Source organism: Tachypleus tridentatus, chromosome 8, assembly GCF_004210375.1.
Source record: "Tachypleus tridentatus isolate NWPU-2018 chromosome 8, ASM421037v1, whole genome shotgun sequence".
In the NCBI taxonomy this organism is placed as follows: Eukaryota; Metazoa; Arthropoda; class Merostomata; order Xiphosura; family Limulidae; genus Tachypleus; species Tachypleus tridentatus.
Genome location: NC_134832.1, coordinates 28,544,234 through 28,567,984, shown reverse-complemented (window position 1 = coordinate 28,567,984; position 23,751 = coordinate 28,544,234). Strand labels below are relative to the sequence as shown.

Below are 23,751 nucleotides of genomic sequence, written 5' to 3'. Positions count from 1 at the left end.
AATTCTTTTGGTACAAGAAGCCAAGCAACTTTCCAGTGAATGTCCCCCTGTTGTTTTTCACTGAACCATGGTAGTATATTGAGATTTTTCCCTGCAGACAATTTTATTTGTCTGCATTTGTAAAACTATACTTTCCCATCCCTATCTTAGTTCAGATATTCATTGTGTGAAATATTAGTTAATGAACTTCTTGTTGAGTAAACTACTGTACCTTTAATAGTTAGTGAACCTCATTATAGCACACACCTGTGAAGTACATGTTTAAGAAACTATAAGTACATTACATACGTTTTTTAAAATAGTCATTTAGCATTAATTTATCCACCTGATTTTCTTCAATATTCATGATGAAACTGCATGTTTTGGGCCTCACAACATTACAAAGATATTAAAATACATGTTCTGATTTTACTTCATTTACTGTTAAATGTGTATTCAATTCCCAGAGGGTGTATTATATATATAACTACATCTACAGAAGATTTGGAGTGGTAGTTACCAGTAGAATTCACAACTGCAAAAGGTTTCTCACAGCTTCATTTCATGGGATGCCCATATATACCTTTGCATGATTTCAAGCAGTCTTGAGCTATTTTCTATTTGGCCGTATAAGCTGAGACAGCCTGAACTTTGTAAGAACTTGCATACATTTTTGGTAGAAGAAACAACAAAAAAAAAACATTCTAATTGAAATGTACTCCTATATTAGCATTCATGATCCTAAGTTTAAGTTATCTTTGATTAGATTTGTGAAGTTTGACACTTACATTGCTGTAAATGTAATGGAAGTTGCACTCATACTGGATCACTGACACTTCTCTTGGAAAAAGATCTAACTGCTTAAGGATTTTCTAAAAAAGCTACTCTTGCTTATCCTGCCCTCCTGAAAGAGGGATAGATCTATCTATTGGATAGATGAAAATAAGATGTTAATTTTTTTGTTTTGTGTGTTTGTTTGTTTGTTAGTCAAGCTGGAAATAAGTACTGTATAGTTTGAAGGGGTTTGTTGATAGCTGGAAAGTAAACCTGTATGGCTTAAATCACCTCAACTCTTCTAAAGATGTAAGATAAACTTGAAGGTATGATAAATGCACTCATGTTGGATTCAAAAGTGCTATCTAACAAACATAGTGGACTTGGAGAACTGTGCAATTTTCGATGAAAACAGGAATGCAGATATGTTGCATGCAAAAAATCAAGAAGAAAGGAAAGTGTCACCAAGAGACACAAAGTGCAATCAATGGAGGCTGATATTTAATAATAGCATACACAAAAACATAGGAGAAAACAAAGCACAGGAGCCTATTCATTTTTAAAATACTTCGTTCCTCTTTTGTAAGATAAAAACATCAGAGCAGAAATACTTGGAACCAGTCTCAATAACATTTACTATCTGAGATACAGGGGTGGTTATTGACAATTTTAGGATGTTAATATTTATAGACCAAAGCACTATTATACTTCATAATAAAGCATGTACAGCAAGGTAAACTAAAAAGGCTGCCTATAGCATTTGCTGGTTCTGTTGAAGTTACTACAGAATTTGAGAAACAACCAAGAAATACTTGCAGCAAGGACTGAAAATACTGCATCCTGAAAGTATATCATGACAACTAGAAACTTGATGAATATTTTGGAAGGAAGATTAGTTACTTCTCATTATAATTTCTATGTCAGCTTAAAAATAATATAGGATTTGTGTATTTCTAAAAGAATATATCATTAGCTTTTATAAAGAAGGGGAAAATAAACTTTTATGAGGAAGCAAACAATATCGACATAGGTTCTCACCATCAGATATCAACATAGTAATCAAGATCTAGTGGTTTGAATCTGAATGGAAGTTGATTGTTGTAGCTGTGAATGTAGGAAGGGGTTGTTGAATTTAAATAGGGAAATTAAAAAAGGAAAGCCCTTGATGTATGCAAAGGAGATTATCTGAGGAGTATTTGAGTACATTGCATCTTGGCTAACGCTGACCAAATGTGCACAAGAACAAAACTGAACTGAAAATGCCTTATTTTCATCTCTAACAGATATCTTCTAAGAATGAGGTAAGGAATAACAGCTAGTTTAGAATGCTGTTAAGCAACAGCAGTTAGACACTTCACCATGATGAGTGTCGGTGATCTAGTACGTATCAACCTACAGTTACAGTATGTGACATAAGATTTACTCGCCATGAACTTCCTTATAAAAAGAGACTAATTATCCTATGTCAACTAATACTATTTAACCTTTCAAAATTAAAATAGCCACTGTCACATTCTCTTTTACACTAACTTCTTTTTTTTTCTGTGACACAAACAGAAATTTTGATCTAAAACTATTCTGTTGCTGAAAAACTTAATTAAATGAAGCAGAAAATTTTGGAAACTTGAATTTAAGTTTCCAAACATTAAAGCAGCTTAAAAGAAAAACAAAACAAACTCAATCATCTACAGCTTTAAAAACTTCCACATTTTAGTAATCAAAACTTCCTACTTTGGCTGATATTCTCTACATTTTAGAAGAGAAAGTGTGCAATCACCTGAAGGTTCAAAATACTTTTACATCATTGCTAAAGCTCCTTACATCAGCTGATACTAGGTTCTGAAGAAATGAAATGAAAATTTATCTCCTAAATTTAGGAACTTTCTTCTCCAAATAAAATGCTGTTTCAGTTCTTACAACTTGAGTTTGAAACATCAATGTACTTTAAACATATTTAAAGAAATGAAAGCAATAACATTAGTCCTGTGATCCCACCCTGAAAGGAGAAGAAAACAAAACTTCCTTTTCCAGCTAGCATAACCCAGTTTTAATCATTAGGGTAGGGTAAAAGGTGTGCAATCTGAAACACTTCTTACTAAAAATGTATTTTTTTTTCCATGGTTACTGCTATTCAAGTTTTAAAACGTAAGACAATCTAAAAACATTCCTACAATCACTTATTAATTGAGGAATTATTTCCATATAGCATTCGTTTCCTTCTACAGCCAATGTTTTCTTTGTTTTAAAATAAAAGAACAATATAAATATTCTTCAGTTGATACTATATTTGAAATGTTAAATAATTTTGATAAATACTCGTATTTTCTTTTCCAGAGTTCTATGTGTATTTACTGTGTTGAAACCAAGAACTGAATAATCTATATAATTTTCCAAACAAAACTCCGGAGCGTGTAGTAAATGTTGTCACTATGAACAGATATGCTTAGCACTTGTATAAACCGGTATGTCTTGTTGACTCGGACGTTGTGTTCAAGGACTCGTGCCGGTTCTGGTCCATGGATTAGAAAAGAATGCATAACTATGGTATATTAGATACCAGGAAGAACAAACTATGTCCTTTCAAATTTTCTGCGTCAAAGAACGTTAAGCAAGAATACTTATATGACGTAGGTAAAATAAGATGTAGCATTTTAAAAAATTGTGTGGATATTAAACCGTAAAGATGTGTTTTCTAAGAGCAACGCCACAGCCGGCTGAGTTTATCGAGGGAAATCGAACCCCTGACATTAGTGTTGTACCAGCGGGGGACAAACTCTAAAGGAAGCGGAATATTTACCCTACTGTCAGTTGTAGAATGCCAAGAAAATAATTATAATAAATGGAATAATTTTGTTTGCAAATGTATAGTTTTTAAAGCAAAAATTTCTAGATGAAGCGATGATTTATTTCATAGACATTACAATTTTGTATTTTACCCTATGCTTGTATAACGTCTTCTGAATTATAATTAATGTCATCGTTTCAGAAATGTGTAGATTGTTTAATGCGGGCTGAAGACTCCTATTTCCTCACTATTACCTATATGTTTCAAAACTAGCATTTTTGTATGTGGCCTATAACCTCTGTAGTTCTTACAACGCAAATAACGGCACATACGCAAGCGCTGCCCTTTATAGTGCCGGATTGTGGAGGTGATATTCCGTAGTTACCTCCAAAAATAGAAATTTAAATGATTTGTCTTCTGTCCTTCATGCGTTATAAAAGTGAAGAGAGTATTCTATGAGCTGGCGGTAAATGGTGTTTATCAGCTGATTTTCTTATAGTCTGTTACTTAGGGATTTAGGACGTCTACGTGCAGTTAGTCCTAACCTGTCTTTGCACAAAGTTTAACAGAAACAAACGAACGAACTGAACCGTCACGTCACGGATGACATGCTTTCTCTCTGCTGAACTCAATTCTCGACCATTCACGCGCAGCACTGCTAAGGAAATGATTTTCATACAGATAGAGAGTTAAACACTGTACGACCACAGGGGATAACATCATCTGTAAACGTAGAAAGACCCACAGAGCAGACAGTTGAGGGCCACAGTAGGCTCCAACATCACATCCCAAGTCAATCTAGCAACGTTTGTTTGTTGAGAGCTATCTGTGCTACCCGTACTTAATTTAGCAATGGAATACTAGAAGGATTGTTTGTTTGTTTTGGAATTTCGCACAAAGTTACTCGAGGGCTATCTGTGCTAGCCGTCCCTAATTTAGTAGTGTAAGACTAGAGGGAAGGCAGCTAGTCATCACCACCCACCGCCAACTCTTGGGCTTCTCTTTACCAACGAATAGTGGGATTGACCGTCACATTATACACCCCCACGGCTGGGAGGGCGAGCATGTTTAGCGCGACGCGGGCGCGAACCCGCGACCCTCAGATTACGAGTCGCAGGCCTTACGCGCTTGGTATTAGAAGGAAGCCAACTAGCCGTCACCACCCACAGCCAACTCTTAGGTACTTTTTTACAAACAAATAGTGAGATTGGCCGTAAAATTATAACGCCCCCATGGCTGAAAGGGCGAGCTTGTTTGGTGACAGGGATTCGAACCCGCGACCCTCAGATTACGAGTCGAGCGCCTTAACCACATGGCCATTGCCTCTCCTCAACGTGTTTCGTTGCGAAAGAGTATTGTTACTAAAGGGAACGCCATAATAAAGAAAGCCATTGATTATGTTAGGCACATCTCCTTGTTAACAATACGATAAGTTGCGTTATTGGGCTGGTTATTAGAGATTATCATGCAGTGCAAATGTGCAGGATGTTCGTTGAGATGTGTGGCTCATGTCGTTTTTCACAAAGGTTTATTACAATGGAATTGGAGCGTTGGGCAATAATAACTTAGAATCAGGTTTAGTGAGATTGACGATGGAAAAGGCTTTTTTGTTCTGCATCTGAAGCGCCATTGTTAGTGCGATAGTCCAGAGCGTTATACGTTCTTATTAAAAAGCAAAAAAACACACACCAAACACCTGGTGTGTACCAATGGACTAGATGAAATTGCTACGTTTAGAAATCAAACACACAATGGAACTATAAATAAATCGATATACTTTAGTTGGTTTGAATTTCCGCAAAACTATAGAGGGCTTGTCGTGGTCTAACATGAACACGCCATTACAAACAGTTTTCATCAACATCAAAACGCAAACCATTTATTCAACAATGACAATATCTAAACAATATTCTTAACATATTTTCATACTTCCTACAAATGTAAATTAATTCAGGAACAGTCTTGAAAAATAAAACTAAAATATTGTTATTTCAATAAACTCTTTATTTTGTTTATTGAATTCAATATTCAATACTTTCACAGCAGTAATTACTGTCCAATCTTAAAACAATGTGAATAGTTCTTTTGTGTTTTTTTTTAAGCATTGTGATGTTTCACACAAATATTTGGTTCTCTCTTGGTTCGGACAGTGATAAGAATTCAAAATGAATATTCGGTAAGAAAAAAAAAGTATATTGCCAACAAATCATACGAATTCAAACCATACGAATCTAACATGGGAGATCTAAGGACTAAGGCCAAGCTTCTACCACAGTTGTCTAAAACCAAATCAGAAACTTCCGAAACAAAGAGTTAAACCATACGAATCTAACACAGGAGATCTAAGGAATTATGCCGACTTTCTGCGATGATTATCTCAAAACAAGTGAAGAGATTCTCAAACAAATAGCAAAAAGTGAAGCAAGTAAAAAAAGGTACATAAACTAATATACTAATCCCAACATATATGACCTAAATGGTGAGTGATTAATATTTTATAGACACACGTACTAATATTGATAGTAACTGGAGTGCTGCTGAGACAGAGTGTGGTTTTTTTGGTGTGTTTTTTTTTCTCCCCGGAGGAGTTACTTTTCGTTGTATTATTCAGTAATCTAGCGTTAGTGGTCTGAATTAAGTTTAAACATCTCAACAATAACAATGTATTCTAGCTTACTAAGATGCTGAAATGTCGCAACTAGACCCAATCTCCCTCCAACCTTTTCAATATAATGTTGCATAACTTTCTACTATAACGAGGCAACACAGCAGCAATATGATTATACACACACACACACACACACACACACCTTTTGGGTAACAGAGGTCCTCAGAACTGTGAAATGGTCTGCCTTCAGCAAGAAGTGACGAAACTGCATGCCATTGTTTACCAAGTTTATTGACTTGGGTGCTATACCTCCTCACTTCCGGTCCACTTCCCCTGTCATACAGCAACTTTCTTGGAAAATGAACACTACTGACAACTTTAAGAACTATCTTGCTTATTTTCGATAAATGTTTTCGTGTTTTCTATATTTTCAAGAGAAGAAAAAGTAAAACTTTTAAAGCAAAACATTTAAACTACGTTGCAAAAAAATACCTTGTGGCCTGAGAGTTCACTTGTAGACCATCAAAGGAAGAGCTGGATATGCTATTTGCCGTTAAATAAATTAGTTACACATTTGCTTAATTAATAACCCTAATAATCCTAATTACCACATCTTAATAGTAACAAGTAATATTTTATCAGCCTCTCTATAAAAAGTGAGTTTACTGTTTTCTGATATGAAAGTTAATTAATGGTGTCTCGAATATGACATTAATATACGAAGAAAACATTAAGTTTAATTAGTTTGAATACTCAAAACGTTAATAACTCCGTTGGAATCATGTTTAAACATATCCAGAAGTTTTACCACATTTGTTGGTTTTGTTCAGAATTTTTTTTTTTGTATGAAATTTTATAAACTGGCATAAATGCTGTCTTACAGGCGGTTGTTTGTCTAATCGTAGTCTTCATACCTCATTGAATATAAAATTAGAAGTGAACATTCTCTTAAACCAAGTTATGGTAAGTACGGGACAGAAAGGATGTTAAAGTTGTGCACTTTAAACATTTAAATATATGCATATTCTAACATCGAAATGATTCAATGTACATAATTCAAAATTTTCCACAATTTTGCTCATACAAATTATAATGTTTGTATATATTAAAAGTGCTACCTTTTATTGAAAAAAAATATCTGGAAGGATTCCAACTTTTAGTACTATATTTCAAAATTACATCAAAGATATAATCAAACCCTTACGTTCAATCCTAGTGAAAGTCGTATTCGGAGAGTACTTTTATTTCAAGTTCTATTTTGTTATAAAGAAGGGGACAATTCACATACCACAGTTACTTTTTACAATTGTCTGAATCTTGAATACCAAAATTTTGATTTTTTGTTTGTTTGTTTGTTTGTGGTGCCATTTCCAATACTTGAAGGAGTTTTGGTTACATATATAGATACTGACATATGCAAATTCATTATAGTAAGATTTCTAGTTATTTATTGTACTATGGTAATAAACTGAAATATTTTTTCAAACATAGAATGTGTAAAACAACATTATTTATCAAACATTTTAAATTACTGTCTTAAACGATATAAATTTTTACGTACATTATTAGGCCCGGCATAGCCAGGCGGTTAAGGCATTCGACTCGTAATCCGAGCGTCGCGGTTTCGAATACCTTTCATACTAAACATGTTCTTTCTTTCAGCCGTGGAGGTATTATAATGTGACGATCACTTCCAGTATTCGTTGGTAAAAGAGTAGCCCAAGCGTTGGTGGTGGGTGGTGATCATTTGATGCCTTCCCTCTAGTTTTACACTGCTAAATTAGGGGCGGCTAGCGCAAAGAGCCCTCGTGTAGCTTTGCGCGAAAATTCAAACCAAACTATAATTTTTAGCTAGTAAGTTGAGTATAGATTTGAATAATATAATTCAAAATTACTGAGCTATTTCGAGTTAAAATATTTTATTTCGCTTATACTCTTAGTATCTTTTTAAGTCTAAAAAGCTGTGTTATTCAGGTGTGTGGGATGTTTGCGTTATTTTTGGTTTCTTATTTTAACTGTGCATCCATTTAACAGAAGATAGTTTTGTGTTTATACAAGTGTCTATAATGGACTTCAGGACAAGTTTAAGAGTCTAGATTATTAACTCTTATGACTATCGTTTTTAAAGTAAAAGCTAATATTCGTGGATGTATCTTAAGTAAACGAGTTAGGCATTAGTAAAAACGATGACTGCTGTTTTTTTGTACAAATAAAGTTATTTTGTAAACCATACAGTTTTCAAACCTGTCTTGTACACTTACTACTGCTCCCAAGCAAACTTCAGAATGTGGTGTCAGGTTTTACAACACTGAAACGGAATTAAGATAAAGTTGTAGCTTGAGAATTGGAGTGTGTGTCACGTGTATGTATATATTTCGCGGTAATTATTACGTAGTCGCTGAACAAAGGGGTACTGAGTATTAAACCTGTACGGTACATATACGAATACTTGCAAGGGAAACAAATTATCAAATATTTTCTCGATAAATTCTAAAAGTTCACTAACCTGTTTGACAAAAACTCTATTAATTCAGAAGTTGCATACATTCAGTTCTACCACACGTTAATTAATCTAATTGTAAAATGAGACGTTAGTTTTTAATTTAAACCTTTGCAGTACCGTGCAGTATAGAGTAGAACAAAGAATAATCGTTATTAATCTGTCTGTGTGGATTTGATTCCATCTTCACAATTCTAAGCTCGCGGATTTTTTGCCTTGTGCAAGCTTCACACTGTGTGTGTATGGAAGCAAGTTTTTTATGCTACTGCTGTATGTTCTTTCATCAGAGTAACTACTAACTATTTACATCTATATGATGTGCGTGTGTGTTTTTGTCGGTGTTATAGAAGATAATGTACCACATTGATTAATTATTAACCCACTTCCGTTAGACGGTAAATATTTTAACTTATTTAAGGGTGTAGGTTTTGTAATTTCTATGCAAAGATAAAGTTCCGTCGCGTTAATGTAACGTACATCTTCTTTACATATAAATATTTAGGTAATAAACTTTTTTATTTTTACCACGTGTCGGTTATTCGGGAAATTTGTGAAACTATTGTCACTTAATAAAATGCGATTCCTAGAAAATTGAAGTGTCTAACTATCTCTGTTGTTGGATAACAACGTAGTTAGTTTGCTTTCGTTAGATTTGAAGCCAGGTGGTTTGGACGCTCGACTTGTAACCTGAGGGTCGAGGATTCGAATCCCCGTCTTATTAAACATGCTCACCCTTTCATCCGTGTGGGCGTTATAACGTCAATCCCACTATTCATTGGCAAAAGCATAGCCCAAGAGTTGCCGGTGGGTAGTGATCATTAGCTGTCTTTCCTTTAGTCTTACACTACTAAATTAAGGATGGCAAGCGCAGAATAACTCTCGTGTAGCTTTGTGTGAAATAAAAACAAACAATTGTCAAATTTGACAAACAGATTTAGACTCGGAAGCTGCTTTGAAGTAAAGGGTTTTAGTCTATTTATTACTACCAGTAATAGAAACGAAACTAATGCAGGATACCGAGTTTTAGGACGTTGACGTAGTAAGATAATCTAAAAAAACAATTAAAATTTATTTGCGTAGTAAGTAAAGATTATTTGTTTCTAGGCTACTGATAAATGTCGATGCTAGTTTATCTTGTAAGCCATATATCACGTATTTCGTGGCCATTGAAACACAAATGAAGTAGTCCGTCTACTTAGCACGCCAGGTATCACGTTCACCGTAGTTACTTAGTAAAACAGGGTACCCACGGTGTTTAAGATAAACAGACTTTTTTCAATGGGCGTATGATACAAAGGAGGAAAACTTAAAACTTTTTAAACCGTTATAAAATAGATACAAGAAACTTGAAGTGAATAAAATCAAACCGTATAAAAAAGAAAAACAAAGATGGGAAGCAAGGAAACAAACAACTAATTAGGATGGAGAATGGAAAGAATAAAAAAAAAAGAGAAGGAAACGACCCATCATTAGGAAAATGTATAAATAAATATAAGGTCAATAATTAGAAAAATAAAGTGAAAGAAAAAAGAAACAAAATCGGAACATTCTCAATTACCATTCTGCCTACTCTGCAATGCAGCTTTATCGAACGAGGCACTTGTTCTTAGCAAACTGAAGAGACACTTGGAAACAAAACATTCAGTTGTGAAGGATAAACCAAAAAAAAAATTTCGAGAATCTCGCGGCTCAGCAACATGAAAAATCAAGGAAGCTTCTGAACCACATGAAGCTGCCCGAAAAAGGATTCATTGCAAGTTATAAGGTTGCTCAATTGTTGGCAAAACGCAAGAAAGTGCATACGGAGGCCGAATCAGTCATTGCACCAGCGTCAGAAATCATCGTTGAAACTATGCTTGGAACGGATGCCGCCAAAAAGGTTAAGCGAGTTCCGCTGTCCAATGACACAATTTCGCGCAGAATTGTAGACTTGTCGTCGGATTTGAAGGATCAAGTTTGCGAACAGTTCGAAGCGCCTGCAGATGAATTGTGTCTGCTATGGTCTCTTCAAGTTGATGAATCTACTAACGTTAGTGGAAAAGCTTAAGTTCTGGCTTTTGTTCGATTCATAAAAGATTACAAAATCGTAAACGAATACTTATTTTGCAAATATTTAAAATGTACAGCGAAAGGCCAAGACATTTTCGAGTTGGTGAATGAAAACATTTTGCTCTTCAAATTACATTGGAATAACTATGTCAGCGTTTGCACCGATGGCTGTCCTTCAATGCAAGGAAAAAAGAAGGGATTCGTCAGTCTGGTGCGCCAACAAAATCCAAACATTAGGATTGTTCACTGCATGATTCACAGAGAGGCGCTCACCTGCAAATCTTTCGGCAAAGATTTGGCCGAGACTTGTGTTGAAATTCACCACTTCAATCTCGACTTTTCTCTCTTCTCTGTGAGGTGATGGATTCAGACTAAAAAAGTTACTGTATCACACTGAAGTTCGATGGATTTCGAAAGGAAAGGTGTTAAAGCGTCTTGTCCAACTAAAAACTGAAGTAATTTCTTTCTTGGAGGTTGAGGAAGCAGGTTTTGAATTTTCTTTGCATGATGAGATGTGGTGGCTGAAGGTTCAATCTCTCTCCGAATTGTTTGATAAATTAAATTCTCTGAACTTAAGTTTCCAAGAACCATCTGAAAACATTAATACTACAACGGCCAAACTGAAGGCCTTCAATGAAAAGGTGACGCTGTGGAAGAATAAGATCTCGAAAGGAGTCCTTGATTGTTTTCCTTCTGTTAACGAATGCCCTTCAAATAAAAAAAATTGTCCATCAAATTTTGAACACATTAAGCAACCTACAGTCCGCACTAAAACATTACTTCCCGTCACTTGCTGTCGACGAATGTAACTGGGTGGCCTATCCATTCGGAATCAATGAGACAACAAATCTTACAACTGAGGAGGAAGAACAGCTCATTGATTTACGAAACGACAAATTTTATTAGTCATTGTTTCCCGAAAAGAGCTTGGATGAGTTTTGGGTCTCCATTAAAAATTCATATCCTGCAATCAGTTCAAAAGCAGTTGAAGTTCTGCTTTCATTTGCATCTTTGTGGTTTTGCGAAATTGGATTTTCAGCATTGACTGAAGTTAAAGCCAGAAAGAGAGAGAGGCTTCTTACAGTCGATGATGAAATGCGAGCTTGTTTGTCTACGTTAGAGCCTCGCTTCAATTTGATATGCTCCCAGAAGCAGGCACAAGCGTCACATTGAAAACATATGTAAAAATAAAAAAGTTTTGATTTTTCTGCTATACCACAAAATCGTTAAAAAGCCTTAGAACGACACTTACGGTCAAACCAAGCGATAGTATTGTCAATGTGCAAATGATATTAATTTCGCTTGCTTTGGTCGTGATTTTCGTTTTAAGGCTTTTTAAGTTAACTATCCTGTGTTACGTGTATCTAAACGTGATGCACAATGACATTATTATCGCTTGCTTTGGCCGTGATTTTCGTTCTAAGCCTTTTAACGCTTGCCGTATAACGTGTACCTAAAAAAATCGTTAAGGCTTTTCAGGTGTGCCGCGAAAATTTTTAGATTGTCGTAGTGTGCCGCAAGTTAGAAAAGGTTGAGAACCACTGTTTTAATCAGATGTTAATTATAAAAAACGGTTGGACATGAGCTGGGAATCCCACCACTCCTTAACACATAGTCAGTATGGTGCTTTAAGATAGATAGACAAGACTTCACATGTTTTTCAGTACCCCACTCTCATGGTTGAGTAAACTGTTTCATACACTATCTTTAGGTTTTGTCTGTTTTGAATTTCGCGCAAAGCTACTCTTTTACCAACGAAGAGTGGGATTGACTGTCATATTATAACGCCACCACGGCTAAAAGGGGCGAGCATGTTTGGAGGGATGGAGATTCGAACCCTCGACCCTAATATTATAAGTTGAGTGTCTTAACCACCTGGCCCGCTAACTTTATGACAGCCTTCATATTGTATATTTATATTAATTGTTTGAATGGTTGAATAGTTTTAAACACACATTATATAATCTTGGTAACTTAGACTCCTGAAAATCTCTGATTTATTGCAAACAGAAGCAGACGTCGCGAGTTCACACTGACCAAGTTATTTTTTTCTGTTTTCAACACCTTATAGGCAAGACGTTTTGTTTTGTATTGAAGTATTAATGGAATAATAATTCTTATCCTATCAGGAAACAAATGAAGCAGTCTACGTAGCATGCCAGATATCACGTTCTCCGGAGTTGCTTAGTAAAACAGGGTATTCAGGATGTTTAAGATAACCAGACCTTTTTCAATGGACGTATGATACAAAACTTTGTAAATTTGTGATAAAAAGCATATAAGGAACTTGAAATGAATGAAACAAAATTATATCAAAAATAAAGATTGGAAGCAAGGAAGAAGTATGAGTGTAAACAAATAAGAAATGACCTATAATTAGGAAATTCGTTTTTAGAACAAAATCGCACCGGGTTACTGTGTGTCACTACGAGGAATGGAATCGCAGATTTGTAACGTTATAAGTCCGTTAACTTGTCTCTGTTCTACCTCGAATGTTAATTAGAAATTATAAACAAAGAGTACGAAATGACCCATAATTAGGAAGGGAGGAAGAAAGCACAAACAAATAGGAAATGGACCATGATTGAGTTTGTTTGTTTGTTCGTAAGCACAATGTTACACAATCATCTATCTGTGCTCTACCCACAAATGATATCGAAACCCAGTTTTTAGCGTTATAAGTGCGTAGATTTTCCGTCGATTCATTTCTGAGGACCCTCTGATCACGAAAGAAAAAAAAAGGAAAGGATAAAGAAACAACTACGATAGAACAAATAATTGGAAATATAATGGGGACTGCGTGGCTCAGTAACTCTTACTCGAATGGCTTCCAGTTCAAGGCTGGACCACGTCTTGGTGTAATACGATTTACCCAATTTGTTCTAACCTTCTCGGTTATACGATGAATACCATCTGTTAGCTGAGGGTTAATCTGTGATATACTGCTTCTTGTCTAGGATATATATATCACTCTTCTCATTTGCTTGTTCAGGAATTAATCTCTGGATACCATGTGCCATCTCTCAGCCTGGGAAGGATTTGACTTTCTTAAGCATTATACAATAAAATTAATGTTCATATTTCTACATAATACATTCGTGACTGATCTAAAGGATTTTCCTGTAAGCTAAAATTTGTTATACACGCACAAATAATGTTGTAATATAATACAGAACCTCAAAAAGCCCGGCACAGCTTGATGAATAGGGTGGAATCGAATCCCATCGCCGATCATATATTTCCTTTCAGCTGTAGGGACATTATAATGTTACGATCAATTTCACTGTTCGCTTCTAAAAGAATGTCCTAAGAACTGGCTGGGGATGATTCTTTCCTATAGTCTTATCACTTCAGAAATAGAAACAAGAATCAGAGCCTCGGCCTGAGTACTTACTTCATATTTTTTATGATAACACGTGTTACATTTCAGTTTTAAAGTTTGTCTGTTTCCGAAGCAGTTTTAGTAAGTACCATATTTTCTGTGTTACAGATGTCCGGATTGGATTTCGAAACTCTTCAAAAGCTATTGATTAGTGATGAAAATAAGTTTGAAGAAGCTATAAACAGGATGAATATTAGAGTAAGTAACAGGTGTTAAGGGAAGAATGAATATATACGTTTTGTTCTTTTATTTTTGCGAATAAAGAAATATATCAAGTACTGTGCGATGATTGAAGTCATGATTAAGAAAAATGTTTGATTGGAATTTTTTCAATAGACAACAGAAATAAGTAGATTCACAGCAATTTTGAAACAAACTGTTAAATGGCTGGTCAACGTCGTTTTGTCAACCTTCTTATCTAGTACGTACGGTTTAGAGTAGTAAATAAATACATTAGGTCTTTGGTTCGTTTGCTAACCCGGAATTAGAGGATAGTTCTAAACATTTGAATATTTATCAGTCGATATTCGAGGAGTGTCTTCTCTCTTTTTTATAATATGCAAAAAATACTTGAATATTGGTTGTACATTAAATGCCTCTCACATGGAAATTCCATTTTTTATTAGAATAATGTCCATTATTTAAATAAAAAAAGTTCTAAAACTCACACACACACACACACACACGCCACCACCAAAACAATATAAATAGTAGCTCCTTCCATGGATTGAAGGGCTGGTGGTTAGTACACTCGACTCGTAATGTGTGGGTCGCGGACTAGAATCCCCGTCACACCAAACATACACGCCCTTTAAGCCTCGGGGAAGTTGTAAAGTAAGGTTCAATCCCACTATTCGTTGGTAAAAAAATAGTCCAACAGTTGGTGGTGGGTGGTTTTGATTAGCTGCCTTCTCTCTAGTCAATCACTGCTAAATTTAGAAAAGCTAGCGCAGAGAGCCCTCTTGTAGCTTTGTGCGAAATTCCAAAGAAAGCAAACTGTGTATTGAAACAGACCTTCATGTAAGCGATTTGTTTGTGTAAAAAAAAAAAAACAGTTTTAGAATATCTGCCATACCATCAATTTTTGGTAGGTAATCGTACATAGAAATATTTAACAGGAAACAAAAAAAAACTAATTTCATTGCTAGAGTAAGAAATTGTATCTGTTCTTGTTATCAGTTTGTTCGATTACTAATTAATTTAACACTGCTTGTCTCAGGCAACTTAGCTCTCTATGCGACCAGAATTTTAAACTCCCACACCTTCTCCCCAAAGTAATTATGCATCATTTCATACAGTTTGTTTTAAATACTTCAGATGGGGTAGCACTTATATGGTGAGTTAGTTGGGTTAACTTGTTTACAGTTAAGCACAAAGCTTCACAAAGGGCTATCTGTGCTGCACCTGCCACGGATATCGAAACTCGGATTGCCACGATACCACTGGTTGGAGGAGTAGAATTTAGATATGCAGCTTTATTGTTTAGATTCCGTTTTATTATTACTTAAGTACGATAACATACAAGTTGAAATAAACTACTGATAACATATTTAACCGAACATTAAATATATTTTATTATGAGAATATATTTCTCTCTCACTTCCACAGGAGCTATTAGATTTGGTGACTGGTCTTCAGAACGCCATGGCTAAGGAACAGGAACATTTCGACCAACTGAGCGCTCAGTTGCAAATTAATCTAGACACCACTAGCCAAGAGCATCAAAGAATCTCTAGCGACATGTGTACGTCCCAGATGAAGCTTGCCCTTCTCTGTACACGTAACATGAGGTGCTTTACACAGGTAAAGTGTTAATACACTGTGTATAAACAGGAAACAGTTTAATATAACCAGTCATAGCTCAGTTATGTAAAATATGATTTACGTAGATAAAGTGTTGTTTGTTTTATGCATTTTAGGTGGTACTTAGTCGATAGTGTTTTATGTGTATTCATGGTATATGAGACGATTCACACAGGTTTTTTTGTGAACCAATTAATTATGACAATATGGCACAATTGTTACAGGTTTTGTGAGGCCAAATAGTTGTCGCAATGTGGGGCAATTTACACTGGTTTTGTGTTATCCCTAATGGTTGTTACAAGGCGAGGCGATTTGCATAGGTTTTGCATGAACTCTGTTGAGTTATCGTAACATGAGACGAGTCACACAGGTTTTGTGTAAACCCTTATGTTTGTCGTAATATTTATTAATATAGAGCAAACTCACTTTTGCGTGAAAAACTAATGATTCGTTGAAATCTTCAATACTGATGTGTTCATTAGTTATGCCTTTTAAAAATTTGACGAATTTTATCTTGAATGTAGTAATGCAGTTAGAAATGATAGCAACTGAAAACGGAAGAGATGACAGATCTTCCAGTTCTTTTCTTATAACTGATATATCTTTCTAATTACATTCCCTGTGAAATCACCTTCTAGAAAATTGAAATTTTCTCTTTATGTCTATCAATTATATGCAACATCTTGTTTCAGTAATTCTTTAATAAAAATATACTAATATGCTTAAAAGAAATTTGTTTCGGCTCAAATCTACACAATGGGTTATCCGTGATCCCGGGAAATCGAACTCAAATTTTGGCGTTGTAAGTCCATAAAACTTACAACTGGCCTACTGGAAGACATATTTAAGAATCTAATATAATTCTTTTTCTTTGTATCAAATTGAGGATTCGAGACATAGTACTATCAAACTCGTTCGCAATTTTACCTGTGGTAATGTTACAGAAGTGACCCCCGCCAGTGTTACAGCGGTATGTCTTCGGACTTAAAAGACTAGAAACTGAGTTTCGCTACACGTAGTGGGCAGAGCACAGATCGCTCATTGTGTTATATGCTTAATTACAAACAAACAAATAAGTTACAGTCTTAATGTTAAGTTAAGAGTAGCGCTAACAACAGCGGATGCTGCCGACTGGTTGTCTTATCTCTGGTACGCAGTTCGAAACTCATAGATTTCTAATCATAGTGCCACTCTTAGGGTTACACAATTTACTTATCTCATTTATCACAAATTTAGGTAATTTACTTGTTATGCATGTATACTTCACCTTTGCCCTGTACTTAATAGTTATGAGCGTTTTCTTTAAAAATAATTTTGAATCCATTTAACAAAAATAACACAATCAGGGTGCGTTTCCGTCACAAGAGACCAACCAAGAAATATTTTAACGGTCTAATATTAAACGTAATTTAACAGTGAAATATGGCTGCTGTCCGATTGAGTCACGCATAGCCTAGTGTAGTCGTTACATAGTAATGACTCTAAATAGCAGATGAAAAGTTTATGATTAAAGTTATGAATGGCGTACATACCTTAGCGCATGCTTCAGTTCTTTTCAGGTGATGCTGATTTGGTTGTTGTTACGCGCAAAGTTACTGCTATTTGTGCCATGCCTAATTTGAGTATCGAGACGCGATTTTTCGCGTTGTTAGCGTGAAGACTTAACGTAGGGCCACTCGGGTGGTAGGTTATGTTGACTTTGAGAAAGTGTATTAATTAAGCATGGCGAACCTTTAAAATTATTTTGAAGCATTTAGGTATTATTTCAAAACATATTTATGGCTCTTATTACATTAAATTTTAAAATAGGGTAAAATAAATGTTATTTTCATTTCATTTTGGCTTCAACAACAATATTACATACAATTATGGAATTTTTTGGGCAGTGTAATTTCCGTATTGAAAATTTAAACTGAAATGAATTGGGAAACAGTATTTGTTGATTTTTGTTAACTTGCATTCTCCGCTGATTGAAGATGTTTTTTTTTTTTAATTTGAAAATGATGGTAATATAACAAAATGGCTTCGTTCAGAAATGATTTAGGTTTAAAATTGAATCGGTATTTTTACTTTTATGATACATTTTATACATTTGGCTATAGGCTAGGTGATTCCACACTACAGTTTTACTTTAACCTTATTATACCAACATTCACTACACTTATAAGGGACAAGGCATGGCCAAGTGGTTAAGGCGCTCGACTCGTAATCTGAGGGTCACGGCTTCTAATACTCATCACACCAAACATGCTCGCACTTTCAGCCGTGAGGGCGTTATAATGTGACGGCCAGTTCCATTATTCATCGGTAAAAGAGTAGCCCAAGAGTTGGCGGTGGGTGGTGCTGACTAGCTGCCTTCCTCCTAGTTTTGCACTGCTAAATTAGGGACGGCTAGTACAGATAGCCCTCGTATAGCATTGCTCAAAATTCAAAAAACAAACACACTTATAAGGTTTTACGGTTCCCTTGCACTCTCACTAAAATCGTAATGGGCAGACAGTAATCGAACTATTCTATCTGGATAAATGCATTTTAACTTTCATGACTTCTCCTATTTCGAGAAATCAAGCGTCATTTGACACACTGGTTTTTTATATAGGTGAGATTAATATATTATACGTCAATAGGTGATTAATGCATTGTACTTATACATGTGATTAATGTGATTTCTGCCACAAAATTATAAAACGAAACTTTTTCTTCAGCGAAACGGACGAAATAAAAGATTAGAGTCACGGACTAAAATCAAGGTCGGTCGAATAACGCATACATAGAGCGACAGAGGAAAGATGCTAACATACCACAAACTGGCAAACATCTATGAAACAAACACAGTAAAACAAAAAATATACTAAACAAATCACAAAAGATATAAGCGTACCACAAGAAATCTCAAACGGATTGCAAAAAGAAACAACTTACTGTAAAGATACAACTTAACCATGAACAAACGGCAGTGTACTAATGACAGACACAAACAAAATACAGATGTCCCAGAAACAACCATATAAAATACAAACAGATCACAGGCAGACTTAAATAACCACACACTAAATAGAAATGATATCCCCCAGAACAACCATATAATATACAAAGAGACCACAGGCAGACATAGATCATAAACTAAACAGAAATGGATAACAATCAAACACCAAGCATCCGGACAAGAAGCACATTGGAAGTATTTTAGATCTAAATGTGGAGAAATTTTAAAAGAAAACAGGTGTCGTAATTTTGTTATTGCTTCTGTCACATAAAACAAGTAAGTCAAGTTTAAGACCGTGACACAGATGCAGGTTATTATACTAACTCTAACAGTGTTTGCTATTAGACCATAAACTACATGCAGGGTATTGTACTAACTGTTACAATGTTTGCTATTATTGTTAATGGTGGTTTAATGAATACAGGACTTGAAGGGGAAATAACTTTTTGGACACCGTAAGTGATTTACCCTTGTTTATATTCAAACCTGGTAGACCAGTTATTATATGAAAAAATGAACACCAGCTCAACCTAGTTTCTAAAGAATTCATTCTTCATGTTTCTGGTTTCGAAAAACGTTAGGAACAATATATCTAAAGTTTAAGTGTCTTTTCAGTCGAACATTGTTTAATTAATGCATAATTATACCTAATGCACCTGATACTGACATATTTCAAGACTTATAAAGTTTGCTGGGATTCGTTCCTTTGCTTGTTGTTAAGCGCAAAGCTACAGAATTGGCTATCTGTGCTGTTCCCACTAGGGGTATCGAAATCTAGTTTTTACCGTTGTAAGCTTTTACACTTTCCATTGAGCCACTGAGAGATAAAATCTGTTAGATAAAATAGTTACTTAACGAAACGCTAGATAGTTACAGAAGAAAGATGATACACGGGTCTTAAAAATAAGAAATAAATGTTGTTGTTTTTATCCCTCTCATTTTTTTGTCCATCTTCCTTCTGTTGGTAAATTGTGTGGGATTCAGTGCTAGTAAATCCTAGCGTGGTACTATCGATATCTACTCATGCACTTGTTGAGATCATCCCATCCCTTTCTTATGTCAGTCCATCATCCTTTGTCTAATGGTTCAATGACGGCAACCGATGTCAGTTACCTGTCCGTTTTGCTTTTATGAACCTATGTGGAATATATGTCATGCCTATGTAATGTAGCAAAAGTGCTGCCGTGCGGAAGTGTGCTAGTGATTGCTTCTCTAACTTAAGTTTTTATCACATTGTAAGAAAAATATGCTCTGCCCAAACTAACTCAAAAATATGTCACTAATTATAAATTGGCTCTACTCAGCTGCCTGATCAAATTCCTCATCGTAAATAGTTGTATAGTCATCTTTAGAATAAATTATCGCTGACAAATATGACTACTTGCAGTTGTCACCCAACGATTATCTGTCATACCTTAAAACTGAATTGGAAATATTCTATTTAGATGGGTGGTATTTTTAATTCTGAAGTTTTTCTTGAGGCTGTTTCGTCAGGATAGGCTGAATCTTTGTTTGACATACTGACTTTAAGCAACTCGCGGTTAAATACCTTATTCTTGTTATGAACATTAGGAAGTGAGAAACTGGATATTTTGGAAACAGTCAAAGCATTTAAAGTATTATCAACCAAAAAATGTCTTCTGGCTACTCTTTCTTTAACTTTTAACCTACCATGCTGTCCTACAGCATTAAAATCACATACTAGTTCTTGGAATTTTTGGATACCAGAATCATCCATAAGATTACCACTGCATTTATACATGGAATTCAGCTATCCCAACACAGTTGTCCCACCCTTCCAATGGCACAGCGAAATGTCTGTGGACTTACAACGCTAGAATTCGGATTTTGATACCCATGGTGGGCAGAGCATAGATAGTCCATTGTTTTGCTTTGTGCTTAACTTCAAAACAAACTCAATACAATTGACTGCAGATTGCTAATAAAACGTTTATTCGAAACAATGGTCAGTTTTCCATTGAAGTGATTGATTAAAAATAATAACTGGCCCGGCATGGCCTAGCGCGTTAAGGCGTGCGCTTCGTAATCTGAGGGTCGCGGGTTCGCGCCCGAGTCGCGCCAAACATGCTCGCCCTCCCAGCCGTGGGGGCGTTATAATGTGACGGTCAATCCCACTATTCGTTGGTAAAAGAGTAGCCCAAGAGTTGGCGGTGGGTGGTGATGACTAGCTGCCTTCCCTCTAGTCTTACACTGCTAAATTAGGGACGGCTAGCACAGATAGCCCTCGAGTAGCTTTGTGCGAAATTCAAAAACAAAAACAAACAAAATAATAACTGACTTTGCCCCACTGTGGCCAACCTCTGCATATACCAATCACAAAATTGTGTTAGATACGAGACATATCAATGAAAATAACATCAATCATTAAGAGGAGAATGCAGATTGTCCTGTGCAGTCACCTAGCTGTACCATTTGCATCATTCCTGACAATTGTCTTTGGGGAGCTAATAAGTTATGATATTTTGACAAAAGGTTAAATTTGGATGTACACACCATTTTAAGGTCTTGTAGTATATCAAATATCTTTATATCACATCACACTGTTATTTGTAGAAGTAGCGGCCAGTCTTTCCCAATGAAGGGAAGTTATTTATTATTACTGGTAGCCTTGGCACGAACTTATGACTTTTTCTACCTGTTGTGTTATCTGCGCTATTCTGATGCTGTGATCAACATACTGAATGAAATAACCTGGAGAAAAGCCAAGTTATCTTACTATACATCTGCATTGACATTATATTTCTGTACTTTAGAATAAGATGGACGAAATTCAAGGCAGTGGGTTTGTTCACCAAGAACTGGATATATCTGAACTCCAGTCTAATCTGTAAAGGTATAAAAAAACGTAAGGCTGAACTGCTCAATAATTTCCAAAGACACGTGCAAACTTCACATCAGCATCCTGAACTTTGACCTCAGTAACAGTCACAAGCTTTCTGGAACAAATTCAATAATTTTCTCAACGGAGAATATGTCAAAAGGTGTTAGCTAAGCACAGTTTTGAAAAATCGGTAGATTTGATGCCATTTTTAGTAGTTTTGCGATTGTCTTAACGATTTCTGTGTTGCAAGGCTCTCAATGTTTAGAACGCTGGTGAAAACTTTATAATAGATGATATCGTTTCACTAAATGTTATTATACTGGATGGGCCATTGATTTTAGTAATAGTTATAGAGGAACCAGAAGTTTTATGTTTTTCATACAGATAATAGTATAATAATTTTTTGCGCAACTGTCGGTTTTTCTTCCTGATCAACGATTGTGATCTGCTCTTCACCATGTTCTTCCAGGTAGGAAACGACCTTGTCAAAACATTTAGGTCCACCACGTGTGTGTGTGATGTGGTTGAACATCCTGTAGGATCTAAAGTTGACATTACACATCTGGTGATAGATGGAATCAGCAGCGTGTACACCTTGAGTCTGCTTTGTACATCATCAGCCCTCTCATTACTACCTCGCACATTAAGTGAATGCCATTTGGAAAGTTAACGTTTCCGTCATAGTCTCTCTCTGACGAACAAAAAACGAGGTTTTCACTGAAAAGAAACGTTGGATTTTAGGAGCACAATGAGTATTGTTCTCCATTGTTTCAAATTTATTGCCTTGGAGACGTATAAAAGAAACTGAACAACCCTCTTTCAATACACTAACTGTCCTGGAGAAGTATAAATAGCGTCTCCGCGTGTTGTGCTTACATTATTAATGCTTTGACTCCCTTTCCCATGCAGGTATGTATTAGGTTGTAGCATCTTCTACATGATAAATCAGTTTTTCATCGTTAAAGGCTTATAAAAAGCATGATGTGAGTTAAACTGTTCAGCGGTTCATAAATGTAAATAAACGATCTTTAATATAAGATTATACAACTCATAACAATATGCTATGGTGGTGAATGAATAAATCAATACAAAATTTAGTAAAATGTAATGTAGTCTTTTTATTTTTCATACGTATTTCACAGTAAAATGCCTTAAGAACTGAAAATTGAAGTTGTAATATCATTTTAACTGCGTTTGCTAATGTGGATCAAACTTATTTGCTATTAGTTTCAGCAGTTTGATTCATTTTTATTTGTTGCTATGGAGCACAAAGCTGTACAGTTAATGCACAGTATTTGTGCTGTATCCATTGCAAGGATGGAACCCGAGATTTTTACATTATGACACAAAAAGCTCACAACTGAGCCACAAGAGAAATGTGTTAAAATTTGTGTAGCAGTATAACACATACGCTTCTTCTGTTACGTTTGGATTTCTATTTTTTCCTCCTTATATTTTTTTTTTAGTTCAAGTAATTTAAAAGTTGTAAGATTTCAGACTAAAACATGTTGAAATGAAAAATATGAAATCATATGGGTAAAGCGGACGAATGTGCTACTTTGGACATATAATTATATTTGAGGGTAGGTAGAGATTGTGATGAGTAATAAAATCGAATCAAATATATGCGCACAAAAAACATAATCATTGGCTATAATACCCCATTACGTTTGCTAGGTTTTCAAGGAAAACATTAATACAACACTTCCAAACTTTATTTAATCGGAACCCTCGGATGCAACTCTGTAATAACTCGTATGATTTCCCCGCAGCACATTCCAGTTTTGAAAGTGCCCAAATTAAAGGGCGCTTCTTTCACTCAGCAAGCTGACAAAGCGAAAAATCAGGAAAATAGTCGAAAGAGAAGACCCCGAAATTTAAAATAAAATTTACAATCCTTAACATCGAAATTAATAATTTGCAGGGTCATACAGTTCATAGAGTAGGAATATATGTTTTAGATTAAGATTTTCTTATGTTTCAATCCATAAGAACTTATCAAGAAGAACATTTGAACATAATTTTGATGAAATATACAAAGTC

General features: G+C 35.4%; 1 protein-coding gene across 8 annotated transcripts in view; it reads left to right on the top strand.

The window, feature by feature from the left end:
• Positions 1-23,751, top strand: part of LOC143222053 (uncharacterized) — a 114,726-nt gene that overhangs the window by 20,863 nt on the left and 70,112 nt on the right. For 3 of the 8 annotated variants that reach the window (XM_076447900.1, XM_076447899.1, XM_076447897.1), the window contains 2 exons: positions 14,186-14,275; positions 15,686-15,880. The exons of 2 other annotated variants lie outside the window; for them this stretch is intronic. In XM_076447900.1, the coding sequence (XP_076304015.1) occupies positions 14,186-14,275; positions 15,686-15,880 (285 nt within the window). Of the gene's footprint in view, positions 1-14,185; positions 14,276-15,685; positions 15,881-22,471; positions 22,618-23,751 lie in introns of those variants that run through there. 3 more of the 8 variants (XM_076447901.1, XM_076447898.1, XM_076447904.1) reach the window with 2 other exon arrangements.